General features: G+C 32.4%; 2 protein-coding genes and 1 pseudogene across 12 annotated transcripts; 1 reads left to right on the top strand and 2 right to left on the bottom strand.

The window, feature by feature from the left end:
* Positions 1-2,658: 2,658 nt before the first annotated feature.
* On the bottom strand, positions 2,659-5,279 carry LOC137811804 (WAT1-related protein At1g68170-like; annotated as a pseudogene).
* An 11,521-nt stretch (positions 5,280-16,800) lies between these two features.
* Positions 16,801-24,897, bottom strand: LOC137811801 (putative pentatricopeptide repeat-containing protein At1g12700, mitochondrial). 10 transcript variants are annotated; one of them, XR_011081151.1, is made up of 6 exons: positions 24,581-24,816; positions 22,398-24,159; positions 20,270-20,354; positions 19,959-20,013; positions 17,282-17,356; positions 16,801-17,206 (listed from the first exon to the last, which is right to left on the bottom strand). XR_011081151.1 is itself a non-coding variant. In XM_068613632.1 (4 exons), exons 2-3 carry the CDS (start codon positions 24,086-24,088, stop codon positions 20,294-20,296), a joined length of 1,752 nt encoding a protein of 583 aa, XP_068469733.1. In that variant the 5' UTR covers positions 24,089-24,159; positions 24,581-24,816; the 3' UTR covers positions 18,201-18,339; positions 20,270-20,293. The 10 variants fall into 10 exon arrangements, 2 of the variants coding, with proteins under 2 accessions (XP_068469733.1, XP_068469734.1); XR_011081156.1 differs by lacking the exon at positions 22,398-24,159 and having other exon boundaries at positions 24,581-24,745; XR_011081152.1 differs by having other exon boundaries at positions 16,861-17,356; positions 22,085-24,159; positions 24,581-24,877.
* On the top strand, positions 17,135-19,642 carry LOC137811803 (WAT1-related protein At1g68170-like). 2 transcript variants are annotated; one of them, XM_068613635.1, is made up of 7 exons: positions 17,135-17,334; positions 17,509-17,571; positions 17,650-17,766; positions 18,066-18,309; positions 18,568-18,726; positions 18,871-19,022; positions 19,113-19,642. In XM_068613635.1, the coding sequence occupies exons 1-7, from the start codon at positions 17,135-17,137 to the stop codon at positions 19,333-19,335; spliced, it is 1,158 nt and encodes a 385-aa protein (XP_068469736.1). In that variant the 3' UTR covers positions 19,336-19,642. The 2 variants fall into 2 exon arrangements, with proteins under 2 accessions (XP_068469736.1, XP_068469735.1); XM_068613634.1 differs by having other exon boundaries at positions 18,559-18,726; positions 19,113-19,556.
* Positions 24,898-25,177: the final 280 nt, after the last annotated feature.

Genomic DNA, 25,177 nt, shown 5'->3' with positions numbered 1-25,177 from the left:
GACGACTTGTTGAACTAGATGAATTATTCCTTGCCACTCATACCAACAAGAAGGGTGATTGGGTAAATGGTCATTCCCAGGAATAGTAGAGGTAGAGTTTATGACACTACGGATTTGGCTGCTAATTTTCACCATGGTGTCTCATCCCTCACTCAACCCTCTGTATTAACTTCTATCATTGATTGTAATGTTCTTAGATGAAAAATCCTAGAAGTAACTGGAAGAGAAAACTAGGCTAATGAAATGACTACACAGTTAGAGGACATAATGATGTTGATGCAACAACAATTAGCTATGATGGTGTTACGACATGTTGGTGACATTTCAACAGGTACCCATCAAGTCCACCTCCAATATGTTGAAGATTATGATAATCACCTATTTCCTTGATGAACACTTACAATGTAAGTTAAATTACTTGCTCATTGTTTTCCTCTACTAAGTGTTTCAATGAACATGTTCAGTAGAACTTTGTGTTCTATATTTTTATTTCCTTCAATTCATCTGTATTCTCAATTTTTTATTAATTTTAACTGTTGTTATTCTTTTTCATAGGTACTTCCCTTAGTCCACTAACTCCGATGCTTTGGAAAACACTATATTTGTGAAATGGAACACTTTTTTCCCTTATCTATAATATCCATCTTTTATTCGTACTTTCTTTAATTGGCACATTGACTATTTTATTAAACTTTGATTACTACTTCTTATGTTCGATAATTTCAATTTCCATGTGGTGTTTACCTGTATATATGTATTTTTCATATTGATTTGTCCTTTCCAAACAAAAAATGGATATCTAATTGAACTTTCAATTCTTATTTAGATTAGGAATTATATTTCATTCATATGTGTTATCATTGAAAAAGAAGTAAATGAACTTCTATTGCATTTAGATTAATCACATTGTTCTTAAAAGATTGAGAATTCACTTATACCTTTATAAGGCCAATTAAGTTCTCCTAACTTTTATTATTTGCATTGCACTTTGAAATTGTATAATAAGGCAAATAGTTCTAAAGTTCTGGTATTCTATAAAAACTACAACTTTTTTTTAACTCGTAGAATGCGTGGGCTAGACTGACGCTAGGGTCAACAATACCCCTAACTTAGCAAGGGCTTAATGAGTGTCTAGCTCACTCTAAGCTCTTTTTTCTCATTGTGTAGTGTCGACGGTTGAGGATAAGTGAAAAGTCTACTCAACTTTCATTAAGAAGTGTTTGATGAAGATAACTTGTTTGAAGGTTTATGAAAAAGATAATTCATAGTCTTAGTTAGGTTAGAGTTGTTTAAATAGCCTTTTTCACTCTGAATCTTCCTTATATATCACAGGCATAGTGATGAGCTTAAGCACAAGGGTCTCTTAATAAGTTTTTTAAAATCTATTTCATTGTTTTCAAAACATTGTTTTACTGCACAATTTAATCTTTTGTTTGACAAAACAATTGATTATTTGGTATTGCTTCAGAAATAGTTACCTTTTTCAAAAATTAGTTTTGACTCTAAATCCGGTTGTGTTCACATTTTCAGTTATCAACAAATCAGAAAGTGGTTATGTTTCCACTAAGAGTATTTTCAAAAAACAATTTGTTCTTTTGAACTTTAATATGTTATTTTTGTCAATCTGTTCTTTCCTGTCAGGTTTCTTAAATAGTTTTCTTTGTGAAAATTTTCTAAGTCCAATTCACCTCCTTCTTGAACTTAGACACTAAAAAACTCAACCCTCTCTAAACAAAAAAAAAATACTATTAAAATGTTTAACTTAGAAAGTTCTTGACCCACACTATTAGGTTCAACTTAGCGAGACCTCAACCTCTATAGCGAGAACTCAGCTCTCAGTAGTAGCTTCTACTTAATGAGAACTCAACTACTCTATTAGCATTTCTCTTAACAAGAACTCAACCCACTGTATTAGGTACATGCTAACCCAGAAAAATTATCTTCAAAATATACATCATTCGTTTTCTCCTTTAAAATGGTTAGTGACTCACTTTATTAAGAAGTTTCTTGTAGCGTTTGTAAACAATTTACAATCGTACATTTGTTTTAAATTGCAATAAAATAAATAAATGATCCTACTAAAAGATAAAATTTGTTGCTGGTCTAATAATTATTATTTATGACACAAAATCCTGCCACTTTGTATCATTTGGAAAAAATATTTTGAGATCTTTTTCTTACCCCATCACTTAGTATCCAATTCTTGGCTAAGAAATTCATATCCACCGAAATATGAAATGTTATACAAGTATCTTTTCAAAATTCCCATTATTTTGTTTCAGAGTCCTTAATGGCTGTAATTTTTTAATATTGAAGTTTATGTGATGGAGATACGCCTAGTTATATTGTAGAGCTTTTAATGACTGTATTATGTTTGGTTATTTCAAATTCATGTGATAGTGAAAAATGGAAAGTTGCAATCTATTTTCTGGCATGGCAAAACTTCATGCAAAATTTCTAAACTAAAGTTAAGCAGAAGGGCAGAGTGCCCTCTGTTTTAGGTAGTTTTGTCTATTTTTCTTTCTGTATATGCAGCACAGTGACAAGGATCTATATGAAATAACCTTCTTTTATAAAAAGGTTAGAGTATCTCAAATACTCTATCATTTATATATTCTTTTTGCATATTAAAAAAAATCAGTGAGTTAATTCAAACTCTAATGTGAAGTGCTTTTAAACATTATATTTGTCGAAAACCTGATGGCAAAGGACAACTTTATGTTTCAGTTCTATGATAATAAAGTGTACAGTGACTTAGAAATACACACATATAGTATGGTCAGTATACATCACGAGAAACGAAAGGCTTTAAGTTCAAACTTTTCCGAAACCATGTCTTCTGCTAGCTGGTAATTTTCAGTGTCGTGTGATTGTGTTCATTTTCCATGAATAGTCAAGAAACTTTGGCAACTATGTTACTTTTGCAATTGGCGTTGGAATGGTAATGCAGTCACTATTCTCACTATATTTTGTCGTGGACATGACAACTACTTCGGGTGCTTCATGTTTCTGGGTGATTTCTGACGAGACTGTCATATTCACCTTTTTCACTTCTTTGCTTTTACCCCACAGAAACATGTACAAGCCACACACAATTAGCACGCCTCCAATCACACTAACATATGCACAGAAAATTCACGTCATTACTAAACTTTTAAAGCAAAACATTTTAAGAATAATACAACCATGGATGAACTAATGAAGGGATAAACAAGGTTTTCACGAGAAGAGAGTCATTATGACATAGAATTTACTTTGTGATACATAACAAATTTAAGTGATCAAGAGCTTGACTCATACCTTCCTACATATAAGTTTTCACCTAACATCAAGCAATCAGCCACAGCCACAAGCACAAGCATAAGAGGGTTGAAAACAGATACAAACAATGGACCTCGCATCTTTACACACCATGCAATGGCAATAACCACTAATCCAGATGCCACGATTCCCTACAAAACATTTTCATTTCAAAATTAGTAATTATTCTGTTAACCTATTCATTATCCAAATCTAGACCCAATTATATTATGAATTTATAGCATAAGATATTACCGTATAAACCACAGTTAGAATCCTAATACTCGAACCCAACTTCCACTGGTTCCAGTCCTTCTCAGCATAAAGGGCAAAGGCTGTGGCTTGTATTGCACCCATTAAGGACATCAACGCAGTACTTGAGTGATGACTTGGGTATTCTTTATTTATCTTAGACTGTTCCATAGAGTGATAATGACAAAATATGAAATCAAACTCCACGATACTCAAATATGTATGTAAAAATAGGAAGAGCATGTACCTGAATGATGAGCCATAATGCAAAACTGAAGCAGCTTCCAAAACCACACAAAGCACCCAGAAATTTATGACTAGAGTCAGTATGCAAAGTTACTACCTGGTTATTTTTATGCAAAAGATCTGTGTGAAAACTCTTAACATTCAGTTCTTGCCCTTTGAAAAATGTCAGTAACATTGACCCTCCAATTCCTATTATCGTCCCCACCACCTTGGCCTTCCCTGCTGTGGTTCTCATATTCAACTTTTCCAAGCTACCAAAATTCAAAAAAATAATCCAACCAACCATGCTCAGTAATATTAATTTGATATTAAATTAAACTACTTACTTAGTATTTATAATGATGGTGGTTTTCGTTTTATAGAAACATATTTCTATTCAATCCATGGTGTGTGTATGTATGGTATTTCATTGCAAACAGTGGCATATATATGGTTATATTAGTATATATAGGTCTAAACAAATATATAAATTAACTTTTAATTTCTATCATGTGGTGGTGTGTCTGAAATTGACATTCGACAAGTTTGTATACAAGTTATAGATGTGCGTCCTCCACTGCAACTAAAAAGCAATGGTTAATCAACTAGTAGAAGTCACGTAACAACTTTTTAGTTAGTGAACCAGATTTAAGTCACTAAACCCATCATGGATGCTGATTGCAATTTTTGCAATGATGGCCATAGCATGTATATATTCTATCCACTCTCTCTTTCCCTAAATATATGGTCTATAAATCGTCCTATTAGCGATAACACATTTAAATAAACATAAAAAAAAGCATAATGGTTATAACTGGTGACTACGTACCCGCAAGAGATAGCCAAAATAAAAGTGACTGCAGGAACAAGATTATATATTGCTGTAGCGAATGTTGGCGACACCAAATCCAAGGCCTCCAGAAATAGGTTATGCAATAAACTTGCACTGTATATATGGTTTCACAATGACAAACATACATATGAATATGGATATTCTGTTTAGTACTATACAATTTAGCAATGTACATGCATGTTAAGGCAAAGGGGTGAAGACAGAAAGCTTAAATGAACCATATGTAGATGCATAAACATACCCAAATAGGCCACTAAAAAATGACATGAAAAGCACCCTCGATGTCAGTTTTGGTCTGCTCTTTCTGTTTAAAAAGAAAGAAAATGGAATCATGTTCTTCTTGTATAGTTATTAATTGAAGTGGTGTAAGTGCTCAAAATGAACAAAAGAAGAAGTATGAGGGGGTGAGAATGAACCTTTCGAAAATGAAAGCAAGAGAAAAAGTGAAAACTACTGCGAAAATAAGACGGTAGGCAGTGACTACCCTAATGCTCATTCCATCATTTATGGCGAGCTTATAGAGCACATTCACAGAAGAATATGTGATTTGAACCAGTACCATCAGCAGTACAGGCTTGAAGTCTTGCACTAGTTTCCATACGTTATTCATCTTTACACAAACTATAAATCAAGTTTGTTTGAGATTGAAGAAGAACATAGAGAAAAATGTGTTCTAGTCTTAACCCGAGTAGTGCATTTATATATATGTATGTAGACAATCAGCAACACTTGTATTGATCTGAATAGTCAAACTACTTCACCAATAGTATGACCAGTCACATAATAAAAGAAATCATGCTTAAATTAAGTTGCATTTTTTTAGATAGTTTATATATTGTACCATTAGGGTCAATATATGATAAGATAAATGTAAATTAATATAAGTTATATAATAAAAACAAAGTAGGTAATACAAATGTTTGATTGTGATATGCATATTTTAAATTTGATCTGACTTTACTTTAGAAGGATTCAGACCTTATTAATACACAATCAAGAAAAGAAACAAAATGCATTATTATTATAGTATTTAATACATCAGTATACTAAGTATTCACTTAAACATCCAACATCGGATAATTTTTTATAAATATATTCTAAATCCAAATCAAAAATAAAAAACAAGAATGTAAGTTAAAGGTGGAAGAATCGTGATCGACTAAGAGGAATTAGTATCTCAACTCGTATATAAATACCTATCAAATTACACAATAAAAAGATATTAGGAAAAAATTTAATTACTAAATACAAATTTAAAGGTAACAAATATATTTTCTATGATTAAACTATTAATATAATAAATTTTTGAAACTAATATTTTATTATTTTCTTGGTATTGCCAACATTTAGAAAGTGCACTTTCTTTAGTGGAGGCTAATGATAAATACAAAATGAGCCCTTCAATTAAAAATAATAGAAAAGGTTACAATCAAAATTTTATTTTATTTGACTGTTTGACATGTCAAATTTTAAACTTAACATTACAGTTAATTATTCTAATATTTATTTTCTTTAAGTTATTGGCACCCATTAATTTAATAAACAATATAATACTGTTTACTGGGAATAAAAATTGTTAAGTAGTAGAAACTAAATACATATCAGACAACCAGAAACTAAGGAAAACATGATATTTTATTAATATTTAAGAAACAAAATTAATTAAAAAAAAAACGTGTTAGACAGTCAAGCGAGGACCATGCATTCTTTTTAAATGAAAATAACAGTTAAGAATTTGTAAACATGTGAAATTGAGAAAAATAATTTGTAAATAGAATTTAATATGAAACTATATATCTTTTAGCTATTTTGCAGATAATTTAATATACTTTTGTGCTTTCAAATTTAATATAGGCTTACTTTTAAAAAAAAAATACTTTTAATCCTTATGTAACTTGAAAAAAAGTATGTTTTATTTTTGTTTAGTCCAGACGTTTTCGGCCTAAAATAAAAAAAAAAACAAAAAAAACTGAATACTTTAAAAAAATGTGATAAAAAAACGGTAAAAATGCAAATTCAAAATAGATTCTAATATAAATAATTTATATATTAAAACAAAAGTTTATTTCAAAATTGAAAACTAAGGAAAACATTTAAATTGGAAGTAAAAAACATATTTTGAAGTCTATATTAACTTACACTTAATGATTTCAAAGTAAATTAGTTTTTAACAGAATAATTTTGAATTAAAATTAATTTTTAGTAAGACTTTATATTTATAAAATGATTCATATTAATATTCAGAAAAATATTCTATATGAAAACAAATATTCTAAATATAATTATATGAGAGTAACCCTTGCTTTAAGACTTGACCTAAACCTAAGGCGGCGCTAATTTTAGCCGTTAATCGTGCCCGATACCTTTTCTCTTTAATCAGGATGGAACATCAATCGTAGAAAAAAAGAGAAAAAGAAAAAGAAAAAAGGAAATCAGTAGGAGCATTGTAGAATAACTTGTTTGGTATCAATTATTAACTTTTTTAGTATCTTTTTGGTTTAGAGTAGGAAGACAATTTTGTAGTTAATAAAGGCACCCAATATTTTTTTTTTCTCTAAATACTTAGCTCAACTACTTATTCAAAATTCAAGATTATTGACAAAAATATGAGTATATATTAGGATGAACTTCTTCATAAATATTTTTAAAAAATAAAATAAAATCAGTTCATGTATAATCTAATTTATAAAAACTTTTTCATATTAGCACTTAATTTTTAATATGTGACAAGTAAATAGTCATTTAAAGTTTTTTTATTAATAATTAAAATTAATAAATGTGAAACACGGTGTTTCAATTCTTTTTTTTTATCAACAAAGAGATTACTATAATCCTTATACAAAGCAGAAATATAAATCACCCAAAAAACCACATCAAATAAAAAAAAATCCGATTATAACTCAGATAATTTTACTTTTGTTTTCTTTTATATAAAAGTGATGTTTATGTGAATAAATGTTTAACACATATAAATATTTAAAATGTATAAATAGTTATAAAAGATAGTGCATATTTAAATAATTTTATATTTAAGTGTAACTTATATCATTTTAATTTATATAAATGTGCTTTAAGAAACTATTATCTTCAGAAATATATGTATAAGTTACAAGTATTTAAAAACCAAATTTTAAATATTAGAAAGAAAAAAAACCAGGTAATTGAGACAAATTGGTTTCGTTCTTAATTATTAGGTTCAAAAGGGATTTCATATCTACAAAAAAAATATTTATTTAGACATGAAGGGGTTAGCGATGAAAATGGATAGGTATATTTCATTTGGTCCTAAATTAATTTTCAAAAATGATCTAAATATCATCTATTCCCACATAGTATAATCAAAATTAGAAAGAGAAAAGTCAAATTCTACCCACATGCAGTGTCGTGAGGATATATGGCTAGCTATGAAGCATCGTGAGTGATATTAGTGAACAGATTCAGTGAATCAAAATTGCAAACAGAAAAATCAAAATCATCCCAACTAAAAATAAAAGAAAAGTGCAAGAAAAAAAGAGATTTGAGAAAAGGGCCACAACTAAAATGAAGAAACCACTGCCACAAGTATTTTACTTTTAGATTGATTAGCTGAACTCGTGTAGATTAATTTTTACATCAGATACAGAAATTAAAATGTTTTGAACTAAAAACATAAAATAAAACCAATTTTAAAAATAAAAAATAATTAGTTGTTATAATGATTAAATTAGAGAGTATAAAAAATTTTGTTTCTAAATTAGTTTATATTATTGTTAAATAATTTCTAAATTGGTATCTAATTAGCAATCAAGGTTTTTCTACCAAATTTAGAATCTAAATAATTGGTAGTTAAAACCTTAGTAGCTAATTAAATATTAATTTAAAAACTATTTAACAATAATAAAAATTAATTTAGAAACTATTTTTTTTAATTTCTAAAATATTTTTTAATTTAATCACTATAGCAACTAATTAATTTTTGTTTTTAAAATTAATTTTTATTTCATGATTTTTTTTATAGTGCTATAAATCAATTTTTACATCATGAATAGAAATTAATTTTTACTTGGATTAAAACTTCAATCATGACAAAAGGTAATTGGTTAAAGCCATAACCATATGTTTGAGACATTCTAGAAGAGTGAGTAAGTGGCTGAGAGTGAAAGGGTAGAAATGGGTGTTTTGGTGATGCAAGCTATGTGATGCAGTCTCAGACAAAACTTTTGGGCTATGAATTTCTCTTCTGCATCTTATCTTATCATTAACTCTCCAAAAGGTGATTTACAAAGCTTTAGTTGCTCCTGATCAGTTTGTTGCATTTCAATTCGCTTTTCTCATAACAAAACATCTTAGTGTCATATCACCCCACATGTAAAAATATTATAAGATTCAATTTCATATAACAAAGCATCATTACTTTATTTTATTCTTGATAAAAATAAATAAAGCATCATTACTTTAATCTTAAGCGAATAGCATTTTTAGTTCATTGTCATCTTGATATGGTTATATATATAATTTACATATTAAGAGCTTGTGATTGATTTGCTTCTTCTTTTTTATGAGAAATAATAAATAGAATAAAAAAAATATTTTATGAATGTTTCAATTCTTATAAAAAAAAATTAGTATATTGGATACTATTTTTCTAACCCCTAGCATACTAACCCAAAACACAAAATTGATGAAGGTCACAACCCCTCTGCCATCATCCCGTAAGCTACTACAAGCAAGGTTAAAACACATAAAATTATACAAAGTCTAGCTATTTTATTGGATTATGGTATTCATGACCCACACCAACCTTTCTTGTGTGTGTTTAAACTTCTGTGACAGGTGGCAGCGTTTCTATGATTATGACATGCATTAGATGATGCGGTGGAAAGATAGAGAAGAAAGAAGAAATATTGTATTTTTCATATTATGAAGGGAGAAAGGTGTTAAAATTTATGGTCTTAAATAAGAGGGGAGTGAATTGTTTATAAACGATTTTCGTAAACTTTGAAGGTATAATGAAATCCAATGATGAATCATAGAGAAATAAATCAAGGAAGTCAAAGAACAAAACTGATTAAGGTGATTTCCAGAAAATCAACTGGTTGTTTTTGCAATTCAACCGGTTGTTTTTATCAGCAGTGAATAAAAACAACTTAAAACATATATTAAAGAGTTCAGGGAAAGAGATAAGCGCACAAACAGATTTATACTGGTTCACTCTTATCCCAAGATCTAGTTCCCAGAAACCACTGGGTATCCACTATGCAATAATCACATATTACAAACACACAACCACCAAAGAAGTGATATTGACCTCCTCAAGAACACACACTTCCTTTGGCACACCACAATCACATCACAGATCAGAACACCCTCTAACTTTGTGAACACCAGTACTTATAGAATTACAAATAAAGAAAGAAATAGGATTGATCACATCTGGTACAAATCAAATCAAAGTACACAACAAGTTTTACTTCACTCTTAGAGAAATATCCAAAGTCTTAAGCAATCTTGGAAAAAACTTGATTTCACAAAATGATCTTGTAAAGTTAATGCTAGGAGCGTAAAATAGAACATTTATACTCTAATTAGCAGTTGAAAACATTTATTATAAAAGACAAATCAGTTTCAAATCATTTAAAGCAGATTTAACCAACTTAACAAAATTTTGTTAAGACAGTTAAAAAAACAATCGGTTGTTTTGTCGAGATAACCGATTGAATTGGTTTGACAACAAAGTCAACCAAATTCAAATCTACCGAAACCAATTTCAAAAACCTTAAGTATGAAACAACCGATTGAAACGATAAAACAACTGGTTGTTTTTCTGCTTCTACATAAAACACTCTTTTCAAAAAGATTTGAATTAAACCAGCTTTGGATTCAAACTAAGAGTGAATTAAAAAATTCAAACTACCCCAGAACACACCCAACTAAGCTACAATCAGCCTTCAAGCAATCCATGGAGATTTGGAGTCATCAAAGCTCTTCTTCAACAAAAGGGATACAGTATATATAATATTTGTTAACTAAAAAACAGAGTAACAAAAAAAAAAAACTTATAAAACTTAATATCCCCCCTCGATCTTAGGATGTTGATGAGCCCAAACTTGAAATAGCATAAATAAAATCACCATGTTCAGGTGGTTTTGTGAGAACATCAACAGTTTGATGATTGGAGAAGATTGGTAATAGCTGGAATAACTTGGATTGTAGTTTTTCACGTACAACGTGACAATCTATCTTTATGTGCTTCGTTCTTTCATGGAAGCTTTGATTGTGAGCTATATATCTTGCAGATTGATTATCACAATAGACAGCCGTTAGGTCTAAACCTTTATCTTGAACTCATCGATCAAATATTTCAACCATTGAATATCACAAGTTAGAGTAGCGAGAGCATGGTAATCTGCTTCGAATAATGATTGTGACACAGTAGATTACTTCTTGGATTTCCAACTGATCAATGAAAATCCCAGGAAAACACAAAAGCTAGTTGTTGATCACCTAGTTTACGGACAACTTGCCTAATCTGAATCACAAAAACCTTTAAGTTGGACATCAAAATTAGCAAGGAAGAAAAGTCTTTGTCCAGGAGTCCCCTTAATATAATGTAGGACTCGGTGTGCAGCACTGTGATGTTCTGATGTAGGTGCCCGCAGGAATTGACTTAAAAACTGAACACAATAGCTTATGTCAGGTCTGGTGTTTGTAAGATATATTAGCCTCCCAATGAGTCTTTGATAATCACTAACATCCTTTATGGGAATTCCTTCTTGAAACATGTCCTTTGTGTCCTTCATCATAGGCGTGGCAAATGGTTTAGCAGTAAGGAGACCTAAGTCATTGATGATGTCTAGAGCATATTTTCTCTAAGAAACATGAATTCCCTTATTAGATCTAGCTATCTCAAGACCTAGGAAAAACTTCAAATCTCCCAAGTCTTTTACTTTAAAGACTTTTTCTAGGTGTCGTGTGACTTGTTCAATGTTTGATATATATTTTCATGTAAGAATAATGTCACTTACATATACCAATAATATAGTAAAAATGTTTTCAGCGTTTCTTATGAATAACGAATGATCATAAACAGAATGAGTGAAACCAATTTTGTTAAGAGAAGAAGTAAGTTTAGAAAACTATTGTCAACTTGTTGGTTTCAAACCATATAAGGATTTAACTAGCTCGCAAACATGTCTAGATTTGACCTTGATTCCAGGTGGAGTAACATGTAAACTTCCTCATTCAATTCCCCATGCAGAAACGCATTGTTCACATCTAACTATTTCAGGTGCCAGTTTTGTGTGGTTGTAATGGCTAGGAGCATTTTTACAGTTGTAAGTTCGACCATAGGTGAAAAAGTGTCAAGGTAATATATTCCCTCCAGTTGAGTATACCCTTTCGCGACAAGCCTAGCCTTGTGCCTTTCTATGTCATCCTTCGCATTATATTTTATTTTACACACCCATTTACATCCAATCGGTTGCTTACTGTGGGGAAGATCAGTTAGAGTTCAGGTTTCATTTTCTTCCAAGGCTTTAATTTCCTTTTTCATGGCTTCACACCATTCAAGTTTCCTTATAGCTTCATTGTAATTCAGTGGTTCTTCAATAGATTATATAGCTAAAACATAGTTAAGGTGCTTAGTAGTGAGATTACCATAGTCAAGATAATAGGGAATGAATGACATTACCAAAATGATTTAGTCGTTCAGTGTCAATGTAACTAGAAAGTTGGCAATGATAATCTTTGAGATAGTTGGGTGATTTATTGTGTCTATCAGACTTCGCAGTTGTTTTCTTCAGTTTTATTCCCTTCAGGTTGATCAATATGATCACTTTCATTTGTATCAACTGGTTCAAAATTGAAATCAAAGACGCTTATTTGCTAATTACTCTTTTCATTATTACAATTATAATTCTCAGAATAGGGAAAAACAAACTCAGAATTTTACATTTCTTGAAACAAATATTTCTTTATTATGAATATCAAACACAACAAAACCCTTCATACCAGTTTTATATCCAAGAAAAATACATTTCCTTGCTTTCGGATCTAACTTAGATCTATTCCATTGCAGACTTGAAGAAAAACATAAAGAGCCAAAAACCTTTAAATTTTGAAGATCGGGTTGTTCCTTATATAAAAGATCATAAGGTGTATGATTTTCTAGAACATTGATACGTATTTTGTTTATTAGATGTGTGGCATATGTCATAGCATAAGACAAAAAACAATAGGCAATTTGGACTTAAATAAAAGACTACACGTAAAATTCAAAATGTGTTGATGCTTCCTCTAAACAATAGAATTTTGTTGTAGAGTTTCCACATAACTAGTTTGATTAATGATAACTAAACTTTCATACAAAGTGGCACAAATAAACTCATTTCCATTATCATAACGTACGACTTTTATAGCAGGATTAAACTGGTTATGTATAAGAGTGATGAATCTACTTAAGCCATCTCTAGTTTCAGATTTTGTTGTCATAGGATAAATCCAAGTGAACCTACTATGATCATCCACTATGGTAAGAAAAAACTTGTGTTCATGCAAAGAGCAGTCCCAAAAGGGCCCCGTATATCCACATGAATCATATCAAATATATGTTTAGTACATGTGTTGTTATGAGTAAATGTAAATTTGTGTTGCTTAGCATAATGACATACATCACACGGTTTGTTTTCACAACAACTAACATAAGGAAAAATGTTACTGATATATTGTAAGACTATATCAGATGGTTGTCCCAGCCTGAGGTGCCAAATATTCTTTATAATGTTTCGGCTTGCATCTTTCAATTATCCTGTAGTGTTGATTGTAACTTCATGCTTTGGTGTATCTATCAGATACAATTCTCTGTTCAGCATAGCACATCCAATCATCTTCAATGATTCTGCATTTGGAATCTGACAATACTCAGAAGTAATAGTGAGTTTACAATTATGATTTCTAACCAGTTTTTGCACATAAACAATATTAAATGCAAACTATAGTATATATAACACGTTATATAAGAAAAAAAAATCAAGTAACATTATTGTTCCATCTAATAACATGTTAACCATTTGGTAAATTGATGTGAATAGGATTTATTCTGCGAAATGTCACGAAGTTATTTATAGAAAAATTCACATGATATGTGGCTCTCGTATCTAAAATCCAAGAGTTTTCGTTTTTCATACCTTTCACAATGTTTTCATCTGAAGAGTCATTCACAAAATTGTTCACCTTATGCGTATAATCACTCTTTGTTTCTTGGATAAGTTTCATGATTTGATATATCTAGTCTTGTGTAACCTTGCTCCCATTATGTGCGTCTAACTTATCTTCTTGCTCTTCTTTAATTTTCATATTCCTATCCATCACAACACTGTTTATAATTCTTTCATTTCTTTCACTTTTCTGTTTATACCAAGGAGGAAACCCATACTTGCAAGTAACATTCATCTGTTGTATGGTTCAATCTGTGACAATGTGTGCATTGTTTGACATTGTTTTGATACCTATTTATTCTTCTTCCTTGAGATCTACCACTTTAACTGTGAAACGTCTTCCAATTTCCTTGATTGTCTGAAGAATTTAACAAAGATTTGATATTCATCATCACATTACCTTTATTCATCATCTCATTGCCTACCAATTGTCGTTCTTGTTGGATGATAAGGGAAAAAATATGATTTATACTAGGTAAAGGCTTCATTAGCAAGACTTGTGTCTTAACTGTAATATAAGTATCGTTCAAACCTTTTATCAAACACAAAGCGTACTTAGATTCTTTATACCTCTAGATATGCTTAGTTAATGCATAATTGCATTTGATCTTGAACTCATAATCAAGAATTGGTCTTAGTGCTTCAAGTTCTTCCCATAAGGTCTGCAAATTAGTGTAGAAATCAGTTATTGTTTGTTCACCTTGCCTCATGGAATGTATCTTTTGAAGAAGATCTGAAATTCTGAAAACATCTCCCTTTAAAAAACATTCACGTAAATCTTCCCAAAGTTCCCTCACATCCTCTACGTAAATCACACTTTGCGCAATTTGTGCACTAAGAGTTCCTGTTAGCCATGATATAACCATCATATTACACCTTTCCCATGTTTCATGCAGTGAAGTACTCGGTTTTGGAGAAGGCAGAGTGTCATCACTGAACTTGTGTTTGTTGTTTGAAAGAAGAGCACGATGCATAGTCCTACTCCATGCATGATACTTTTTGTCGTCAAGCTAAAGATTGATTAAAATTGTTCTTGGATATTCTCTAGGATGCAGATAGTAAGAACTGTTTGGATTCTGAGTGGGATCTTGATTACTACTACTGTTAGTTTCCATCACAAATATTACAAGAAGAAAAAGAAATGTAAAGAAAGCACACGAACCAAAAACAAGAACAAAAGAAAGAGCGGAAGCAGAGCGGGACTTTAACCCACTCTAATACCATATTGGATTCTGGTATTCATGACCCATACCACAATGCAACAACCTTCCTTGTGTGTTTAATCTTCTATGATAAGTGATAGCATTTCTATGCTTATGACATGCATTAGATGAAGCAGTGGAAAGAGAGAGAGTAAAGACAAAGAAAGAAGAAACATTGTATTTTTCATATTATGAAGGGAGAAAGGGATATAATATATATAAGCTCTGTTAACTAAAATACAGAGTAAACAAAAACAAAACTTATAAAAACTTAACATGCGCAGATACAACAATACAAGAGACTGAGATTGAACTCCATAAAGTATCTTATAAGACAAAATATTGGTAGAACGCTCAGATACATAAGGAACTTTAAAACAATAATTTCATAGTATGACTGCAAAAGTTGACAACCTCCCAAAACTACTCAAAAAATTACTATGGTAAGAACACTGCAACACTGTGTTGAGAATGTCACAAATCTAATTTTGTGTTTCTTCAATTTAATTTCCTTGATATAAATATCTCATGAACTCTCTCTCATCTTTGGGAGATTTTCCACACATCATATTCTCAGTAGTATATGTGTAGGGTGGGTGTAGAAAAAAAAAAGTAGATTATCAATATATCATAGTTCTACTAAAAAGTGTAAAAAGAAAAAAGATGTCTCGCATTGTTCTCTATGTATCGTTGTTGCCCCATCTTCATGTTCATATGAAGATCATTTTTTTGTCTTGAATTATGTGATTTTTCCTTTTTTTTCCTTATTAACTTTTTAGTTGTTATTTTATTGGTTTTCTCTCCATCCTTGTCTTTATTTATCTGCTTCAACAACTTTGGAAAGTGGTGGAAGAAGTTAAAAAGGGGGTTAAGGTTTATAGGTAACTTAGTCTTTTTACATAATTTCTTTAAAAGTGAGATGTAAGTTAATTTCTTAAGCATTTTCCTTTTATTTTTATTTTTTTTATCCAATGCATCTGGTCCAACCTATTTCACATAGGGATGGCAAAGTGGGACAGACCATACGAGCTAGCCTGCAACACATTGAGAAAAACGTGGGGTGAGCTACCTATTCCAACCCGTTGACCCACTTAGGCCCGTGCTGCATAACTCATAGCTCGCGTGGACCAAGTACGGGGCGGGGCAGGCTAACCCGCATGACCCACATAATTTAAAAATCTAAAACTTCTTTCTGCACCCTTATTCTGCAGCTTCATATTTCACATTCCAAAATTTTTACTCACATCTTATTATGCATGTGTTGTGAGAATAATAATGTGAGACCATTTACCTAATGTATCTAAATAAAAATTAAATTTATTCAAAAAAAATTATTTAATTTTTTTATTAATTTAAAAAAAATTATGCAAGCTGGCTCGCGAACCCACGAACCAACCCTTGTGCAGACGGACTAGTAAAATCAATCTGTATATTCTATGCGAAGTGGACTAACCCAATCCGAATTTTGCGAGTCAAATACAAGACGAGTCTATGCAGGGCGGGTCAACGCCATTTCTAATTCCACACACATAATTCAAACCTATACGCAAATAAAAAACCAAGTTGTGAAGTATATTTCAGTTCCTTTCCCTAATTTGTTTTTAAACATTTATCAAATCAGTAATTAACAAGTGCTTAAGATCAAGTGGCATCACAGTTATAACTTAAACAACTCTCGCCGGCAGACCTTTTGAAACTTACTAACAGCCAACTATGCTTCTTCAGGTTTCTCCTTATGCACAATGCAACCTATGGGTGTTGGTAAATAAAGACATTAAAAAGAAAATACAAAAAATTTAAAAGATCGAAAATGAAAAGGAAGGGACCAAAAACAAAATAAAAACTCGCACATGTTGCACTCATTTTGTCTCCTTATCAATTCTAAAGGCATGTCTGCATGATATAGCAAAGGGGCATATTCTGCACAAAAATCTATTAACCATTATTTAATTTCAACAACAGAAGCCAAAGTTTAGTATTGTCAAAAACTGAAAGGGGTATCAAAAGCTGCTACTTCTTGGTCATATTCATGCTGCATTGCACATTGTTGCTTCACCAAGTCTTGTATATACTTTGAGAAGTGTATTTTGGTCATAAGGGACTGCAATATGGATACTTTATACAAAGTTGACGCCACAGGTAATGTGAAGCCTGTACTGTTAATGATACTGCTCCAGACTCTATATTCAGTGGTGAATATCATGTTAAAGAAGGTAGCAATTGATGGAATGAGCTTAAGTATTCTTGTTGCCTACCGGTTCATCTTTGCTTCTGTCTTCATGGTTCCCCTTGCTCTCATCATTGAGAGGTGTTTCTCTAATAAGTTTCCCCTTAAAGAGTTTGGACATAAAAACAGTTAGTTTCATTTTCCATGCACATAACATAATTTCATGTAGTAAAAGCTAATGCATACACATTAAACATTAAGAAATTGATGTTAATTTGAATCTATCTACTTTTATTTTGGAATGTGTTTCAACAGGAAACATCTGCAATATGTTACTGGGCAAGTTGTATTCCAAGGTCTTCTTTGTGGGTTATTTGGGTAAAATTTCTAATGCCCTAATTCATTTAACATATAATTTAACCAAAATATGTAAGATGATGATTTAAATTTTTTCAGGGGATCCTTACTACAAGGTCTCTACGTTAAATCTTTGGCCTTGACATCTGCAGTATATGTTTCAGCCATGTTGAATCTCGTCCCTGCTGTCACCTACCTTTTGTCTATTGCTCTCGGGTAGGCCCCATGTAACTTTGCATATCAAGCAATAAACTTCTAAAAAAGGGTTTCAGAAGAAAAAAATAAATATATATATACGGTGAATCTTCAATTATAATCAGAAATCAGCACAAATAACTCACATTTAACCTTATTCAAGTTCTTTAATGTTTTTCAATGGTGATTTTTAATTTTGAATAAATTTTAACGAATACAAAGTGTATGACTAGCATTGTTCCCAATCACCATTTTTAATAGTTAATAGCATTTGATCCAATGGTGGGGATTACATCCCCCATCCCTGCTCAATTATGTAGACTTGAGAAGTCAAATCTTGGAACAGCAGGTGGCATGGCCAAGTTGGTGGGAACTTTAACAGGAATTGGTGGTGCCATGATTCTCACTTTTTACGAAGGAAAAAAGCTATGCCTCTGGTCAACACATCTTAGCTTCTTGCACCATGCACCATCACCACATGGTGCCCCCACAGGTTCTCTCTGGTGGGGCTGCATACTAGCCTTTGGAGCCGCTTTGAGCTACTCGGTGTGGTTGATAATCCAGGTTCAACTCATACTTGCCTTCAATAACTTTCTGAAGATTTTACAAAGTGTGTTACAAACTACAATAGTATGATACTAATACAAATCTAAAGATTTTGGAACAGTTATTTTTAGGATCAATAATCAAATGAGTCTGCACACACCAAGAGAGTGTTTCTTAAAAACGTTACCAAAACCTTTAAATTTTCAAGACATCCTAGAATTTAGACTACTTTTTTGCCTAAATTCACTAGAAATTGAATTTTGTAAGATAATGCAGACAAAGATGAGCGAAAAGTTTCCATGGCACTATTCAATTGCAGCTTTAACATCTTCAACGGCTTCAATCCTGTCCGTTATATTTGCTCTTTGTACGGAGAGAGATTGGAGGCAGTGGAAACTCGGTTGGAACTTTAGGCTTTTAACAGCAGCCTCTGCGGTAATTGATTAAATATTTGCTTTTGGTGCTTTCTAAATACTCTCCTTTCGCATGAGCAGGCCACACATACAACCAAAATATTGCATGCTTAAAATGAAGTTAAATTACAAGGTATAATTGGTTGCTATATTTTTTGTTTTGAAGGGAATTTTGGCCTCTGGAGTGTGTTACACCCTTTTAGCATGGTGTGTGCGAAGGAAGGGACCACTATTTGCGTCTGCTTTTAGTCCTCTAATGCTGGTGATTGTGACCCTTTTCGAGCCTCTGGTACTAGATGAGTGTCCCAAACTAGGAAGGTGAATTGAGCAACTATGCAATTATATATGAAACCTTCAAATTCCTTTTCAAGTGTCAATGCCTTATGGTTGGTTTACGTACTTTTGCAGTGTTATAGGATCAGTGTTAGTTGTGGGGGGATTGTACATGTTGTTGTGGGGCAAAAGCAAGGAAACACAGATGAAGCAGAAAGAGGTGTTCTCAAAAGACTTTGTTCAATGTGAAGCAAACCACATTACCAACCCATCTTTGTCATGCTGCCAAAGGGATCAAGACAACAAGATTGTAGCAAGTGTTCCTGCTTATACACCATCAACTATCAACCATTCCTAAGTGAAAATTCAGCACCCACTAGCGTCAACCCAGTGGGAGAAATTTAGTAATTGGTGTGAAATTTCAAACATTTGAGGTAGCAAGCAATTCATATAAGCAGTTTATGGGCATCAAATACATTTCTTGCATATTTTATTACTTCGTTTTATGGGAAAGCCTTACAGATATTAACATTTTAAATGGGAGTACATTTATATAATATTTTCCTTATTTTTTTGCACAAGATCATCAAAAAATTTGAAGAGAAAAAACAAAAGAAAGTTGTATGTTAGTATTTCGTTTTTGCATAAAAAGTCAAGGTTATGTTAATAAGAAATCCAAAGTGAATTGCCTTAAGTTTAAGTTATGTGTGCACATGAAAGTAATAGTGTGAATATGATAAAGGATTTCAATATCAAGATGAAAAATTATTCCAATTCCAAAAGTTATTATTCCATTATGATGCAATTAAAGTAAAGTCTAAAGGATTCACTAAATATGGTAGGTAGGCTAATTACAACTACACAAGTAAACAGAATTAAAGGAAGGCTGAGTTGACTTGTACAAGAGCTATGGAAATAGTTGCAAAAGGTTTTAACTTTTATGACCAAGCCAAAAAGAAAAGGGAAGCTCCCCAATGTTACCTGAGGTGCAAGAATTCAAATTCCATTGGAAGCACCTCAGTACCAACGCAAATACCTGTATCCAAAAAAGCAATTTATCCCCTCAAACAGGGCGTATAGAAACTTTGTATAGTATACCAGAACAGGGACAACTACAAAAGACTAAAATACATACATTGCATAATAATATTTAAAAAAACAAAGGACAGAAGCTTAAGAACCTTTTCTGAGCATATAATCTATGGGAAAACCTTTAAAGAACAAAAAAACATATTTAACATGAACTGAAACTTGACAAAGAAAATCTGATCACTCAATATGCCCTACTATACCAGATATTTGGATGAAAAACTTGATTAAGGTAATTCCTGGCACAGAACAGCATTTGCTTGGATTATGTTCTTTAGCCTCTCAGTGCTACAATAAATTAAGACAGAAACCATAAGCATTAGTTATTATCATTTTCTATAAAAGAATTGTTAGATTTGAGGAAAAATCTGGAATTGTCCTGAAACAGGAAGAGCAAAAAGAAACTGTACATATACAAGTTTCATCTCATTAGAACTCTCTAGTCCCTCAAAATATGCACCGAAGAAAAGCATTGTGCTAATTAAGGGGAGAAAATACAAAATATAGCCGCACTGGAATTAAATCAATGATTCATCCATTACAACTGAAGGTCGAATGGCTATTAGGGGGCACAACAATGTTAGTTTTATGAATTTCTCTGGTATTTCAGCAACATAAAGTAATTCACAGTCCTACAACCAAATGTAACAAACATGTTCAACTTGTGAAAAAATATACCTCTTGTTAGCATTCATAATGTCCACTAAATTGCAGACAACATAATCTTTTCCTAAAATAAAAATGAAAATGATTTAGACAAATCAAACCCAAAAAAATACATATGAATATAAATATTTACCTCTCAAGCATCTTTCTAAACAGAAAAAAAAAACTTGGAATGGGTTAAGAATTCAATTAGGCACATTGGTGGTATCCCTAAAGTCTTTTATTCGAGAAAGTTTGGATTCAAGCATTCAACAATATTATTTTTACATTTTGAACAATCATGCATGATGGTCAGTGAAGCAGGAAGCTTCTTTACTGAACCTGTATAATATAACAATAGTCATCACAAATACCATCTCAGAGACGTAAAAAGTGCATATCTTAACACGTATTATGCAAGGCAATCATATATAGTCCTCTTAAAACGGTTAAGCAATTAGTGTAAATTTTCCCTTATAACAAATTACTAGTCTTCTTTAAATTGGGAGAGCAAAAAGTGGTTCTATTTATGACATGTTTAGTGATGATCAGTTATGCAAAATGAGGGTCTTGAAGGAACAAGACCCTGCAATAGAAGTTTAACAAATGTTGAGCCTGTGTTAGCAAATAGTCCGTACAAAGTTAAGACCAAAACATTGGGAATCTATATTTTCCATATAATAAAGGACTAATAAAGCACCAACATGAGGCAGAGTGTTAGAATCCTATAAATATTATAATCAATAATACTAAGATCAATTGATGATATTAGGACCAATTAAATTCATTTTATATTAATGTTATTAGCCTAAAATAGGGTAACTGAATCTTCTGTGATTATGTCCTTTCACCTATAAATTGAATAGCTCTGCTGTGGACTAAACACAGAGCTCGTCTGTATACTGAATTTACCCTGGCAGAATTTTATGCTGTCAATTATCTTTTCCTAGTAACATTCAGCAATTTATCCCTAATGTTGTGGGGAAACAATATATCTTAATCTAACTAAATCAATAAACATGAAGGCAAACATATACCTAAGTAAAAATAACTACTCGATTCCATAAAAATGCACTCAATTTATTGCATGTAAGTCTATTTATTCTAACCTATTTTAATATGCTGTTGAGGATATGCCAAAATAAATGTGCAAGTAGAGATTAATATACTTGCCAATAAAAATGTCAAGGAGCAATTCCCTTAATGCAGCTAAAAAAAATTGATCTAAAATCCCTTTAACAAGAGCTTTCTGAGCTTGAAGTGTGCAAGGTGCATAAACGCACCTTACCTTGGGCCCTAATTCGAGTTAATTATGAAGAATAGAAGCAGCAAGGATCAAACTCACAAGTACTTATTTATAGAAGTTATGATACCATTTTAAGGACCAACTCTCCTGCTCACATAATTTGCCAGGTGGAAGAACTATGCTAAACAATCAAGTTCTGATGTAAAGCTCATTCCAGGTCTCAATTTAGGGTCCTATATATAGGAATTGTGGAACGTGAATGAATTGGATTCGAATAAAGATCTAGTGAAACTCTTGAAATGCGCTATCTTTTCGGAAACAAAAATTCTTGAATTTCGGAGTCTCCTTTATTAGTAGATAAGTAGTTTATAATCATTTTTGTGGTAGCAGCATCAACTGAAAAACCGTTGTCTCTCATTATTGTAAGGTATTTTATTGACCTTGCAATCTCCTTTTTTGTCAGCAAGCCCTGGACAAAGACATTGTAAGTGCAGTTATTTGGCAGGCATCCATTCTCTTCCATATTCATCAGCAAGTCTTCAGCTTTATCTAACAGTCCTTGTTTACAGAAACCCTTAATCATAATGGTGTACGTATAAATGTTAATTTGCAAACCTTTAGCAGGCAAACTAGAAAAGAGTTCCCATGCAGCATTCAATTTCCCAGCACTGCATATTCCGTCAAGCAAAATGGTATAAATGACAATATTAAGATCCAAATTACTCTTCTCCATTGCCTCAACCAATGCAACTGCTTCAGAAAGAAAATTTCCTTTACACAGGCCATCCACCATAACAGAACAAGTCTGGATATTAGGAACTTGACCATGTTTATGCATATTAAAAAATAGTTCTTTCGCAGCTAATGGTCTACCTGCTTCACAAAACCCACCTATAAGAGTGGTCCAAGTGACAACATCAGGTACAAATCCCATCTTACCCATTTCCTCCAACAGATACATAGCCTTGTTAATGTTTTTGTTCTTGCACCATCCATGGATAAGTGAAGTGAAAACTACAATGTCTGGTAAACAGCCCCCGCTAACCATAAAATTAAATACTCTCATGGCCTTGTTCATTTGGTTTTGCAAACAATATACGTGAATCAATGAATTATATGTAAACACATCCGGTACCTCCCCCATTATAATCATAAACCCAATCACACTTTTAGCCTGCATTACTTTTCCTTCTTTGCAAAAAGAATCCACTAAAATATTGAGTGTTTGCAAATCCGGCATCATTCCCATTTTCGTCATCTCATCCAGCAGACAACCAACTTCTTTCCATCTTCCAAAATTGCAAAGACCTTGAATCAAACACGTATAAGTGACAAGATTAGGCAAGACACCTTTCCCATTCATTTCAGAGAACAAATTTAATGCCTCGTATACCAATCCATCCTTGCACAAACCATCCATAACACTGCTGTAAACTACCACATTAGGTTTCCAATTCCTTTCCTCCATCTTCCTTAGCCACCGAACCGCCACCAAAGTGTCTCCCGTCTTACATAACCCATTAACCAACACCCCATAAGTGTATACATCTAATGGATACCCCATCTTCTCCATATGATCAGCCAACACCACTGCCTGAGACACATCGCCTTGAACACAAAACCCATTAATGAGAGTGGTGAGAGTCATTACAGTGGGCTCCAAACCAAGTTTGAACATGGTTCCCAAGACAGAGAACCCAAAAGATATCAACTTTAAGCGGCAAAGACAGTTGATCACAATGTTAAGAGTAATGGTATCAGGTTCTATGCCTAGAGAAGAATACATGTGCTTAACTAAAGATATGGCAGCGGTGTAATGCCTCAACCTCACAATAACACCCAACAACAAAGTAAAGTCCTTCACAGAAGGAAAAGGCTTCATTCTACCCATTCTTTGAAACAAGTCCAAAGCTTCATCAAAGTTCTTCACTTGACCTGACCTGCATAGGTATCTCATGAAAATCAAGAAACGCGTTCCGTTGGTGTGCATCTCAACGTCATCTGTGTTTGTGGTAGTGACTATGGAAAGGGTGTGAGAGAAACTGCCTATCATGTGATGAAGACAAGGGAAACTAGAGAGATTGAGAAATCTTGAAGCATTCAAAGTTACTCTTTTGCATCCGAACAGCATCAGTCTACGAGTACTAAAGTAGTGCCATCAAAGAGCAATGATATGGTAAAAAATCAGATTCAACCAAGCACCTGAAACATTTTTTTGCATATTTCATTTATATTTTCCCTTTACACTAACATCAAATTAAATATAAAGAAACATTACAGCATCATTATGCCACTAATTCTCCATTTAGATTGTAGCCTCGTAAAAATGTCAACGTTTAGTAACCTTTCAAATACAAGCATAACCCTAGACAAGAACCCAAATACTGGCATTGTACAATTGAACAATGAAATATGCAGCCATGGTTGTCAAACTCGCGAGTCAACTCGTTGACTCGTCCGAGTTCACGTTTCCACGTACCCTTACCAAGTTAACTTGATAGTAAACTCGAATTTGAGTAAACTCGACAGACTCGGAGTGAACTCGCTCATACTCGCGAGTCTGCTCCCAGTTGGCGAGTTCAACTGGCTTCTGAATGGGGAAAATTAAATGAAATAAACTGACCTTTAGGGTTTCGCGTTTCGTTTTGGTTTCGCTTTTCGTTTTCGTTTTGGTTTCACTTTGCGTCTTCTGTGGAATGCGCGGAGGTGGTGCGTCTTCTCTGAACGAGAGCGGCGGTAGTGGCGATCGAGGGGAGCGGTCGCGCGGTTGTGGCGGTCCGTACGTATTCGTGCGGCGATTGCGGTGGTCGCCGGGTTGCAGGTTCTTTATTGCAAGTTGCTGTACGTGAATTGTTGACTATTTTTTACCATGTGTTTGATTCAGATAGAATAGGGCGTGAATTATTGTTTGTTTGGTTATGATGATTATCTCGTATGTGTGAGAAAATAAAGTGGAAGGTGTTTCAATTTATCTTTTCTATTCTAAACAAATATGTTGTTTTTAAAATTATTTGTAATTGACTTAAGTAAATTAGTTCAACATTTTTATATTTTATCTTTTAATTTAATTTGCACTTCCCATTTGAAACTTTTTATTACACATTAATTTTTTTTTAAAAAAAATATATGAAAACAAAATTATTTTTATTTAGTATTGATGTTGTAATAATGTTAGTCAAATAAAAAATACACTACATAATTATAAAAACTAAAGTTAATT

The sequence above is a fragment of the Phaseolus vulgaris genome, chromosome 2 (genome assembly GCF_000499845.2).
Source record: "Phaseolus vulgaris cultivar G19833 chromosome 2, P. vulgaris v2.0, whole genome shotgun sequence".
NCBI classification, from domain to species: domain Eukaryota; kingdom Viridiplantae; phylum Streptophyta; class Magnoliopsida; order Fabales; family Fabaceae; genus Phaseolus; species Phaseolus vulgaris.
The sequence above is the reverse complement of the archived record's forward strand: the minus strand, read 5'-3'. Positions and strand labels throughout refer to the sequence as shown.

Coding starts and splice junctions, on each gene's coding strand:
- LOC137811803 (XM_068613634.1), top strand. CDS start 17,135: ATGGATACTTTATACAAAGTTGACGCCACAGGTAATGTGAAGCCTGTA. Junction 17,572..17,649: donor CTTCTTTGTGGGTTATTTGG/GTAAAATTTCTA, acceptor AAATTTTTTCAG/GGGATCCTTACTACAAGGTC. Junction 18,310..18,558: donor CGGTGTGGTTGATAATCCAG/GTTCAACTCATA, acceptor GAATTTTGTAAG/ATAATGCAGACAAAGATGAG.
- LOC137811801 (XM_068613632.1), bottom strand. CDS start 24,088: ATGCTGTTCGGATGCAAAAGAGTAACTTTGAATGCTTCAAGATTTCTC. Junction 20,355..22,397: donor ACAAAAAAGGAGATTGCAAG/GTCAATAAAATA, acceptor AATTTATTGTAG/CACTGAGAGGCTAAAGAACA.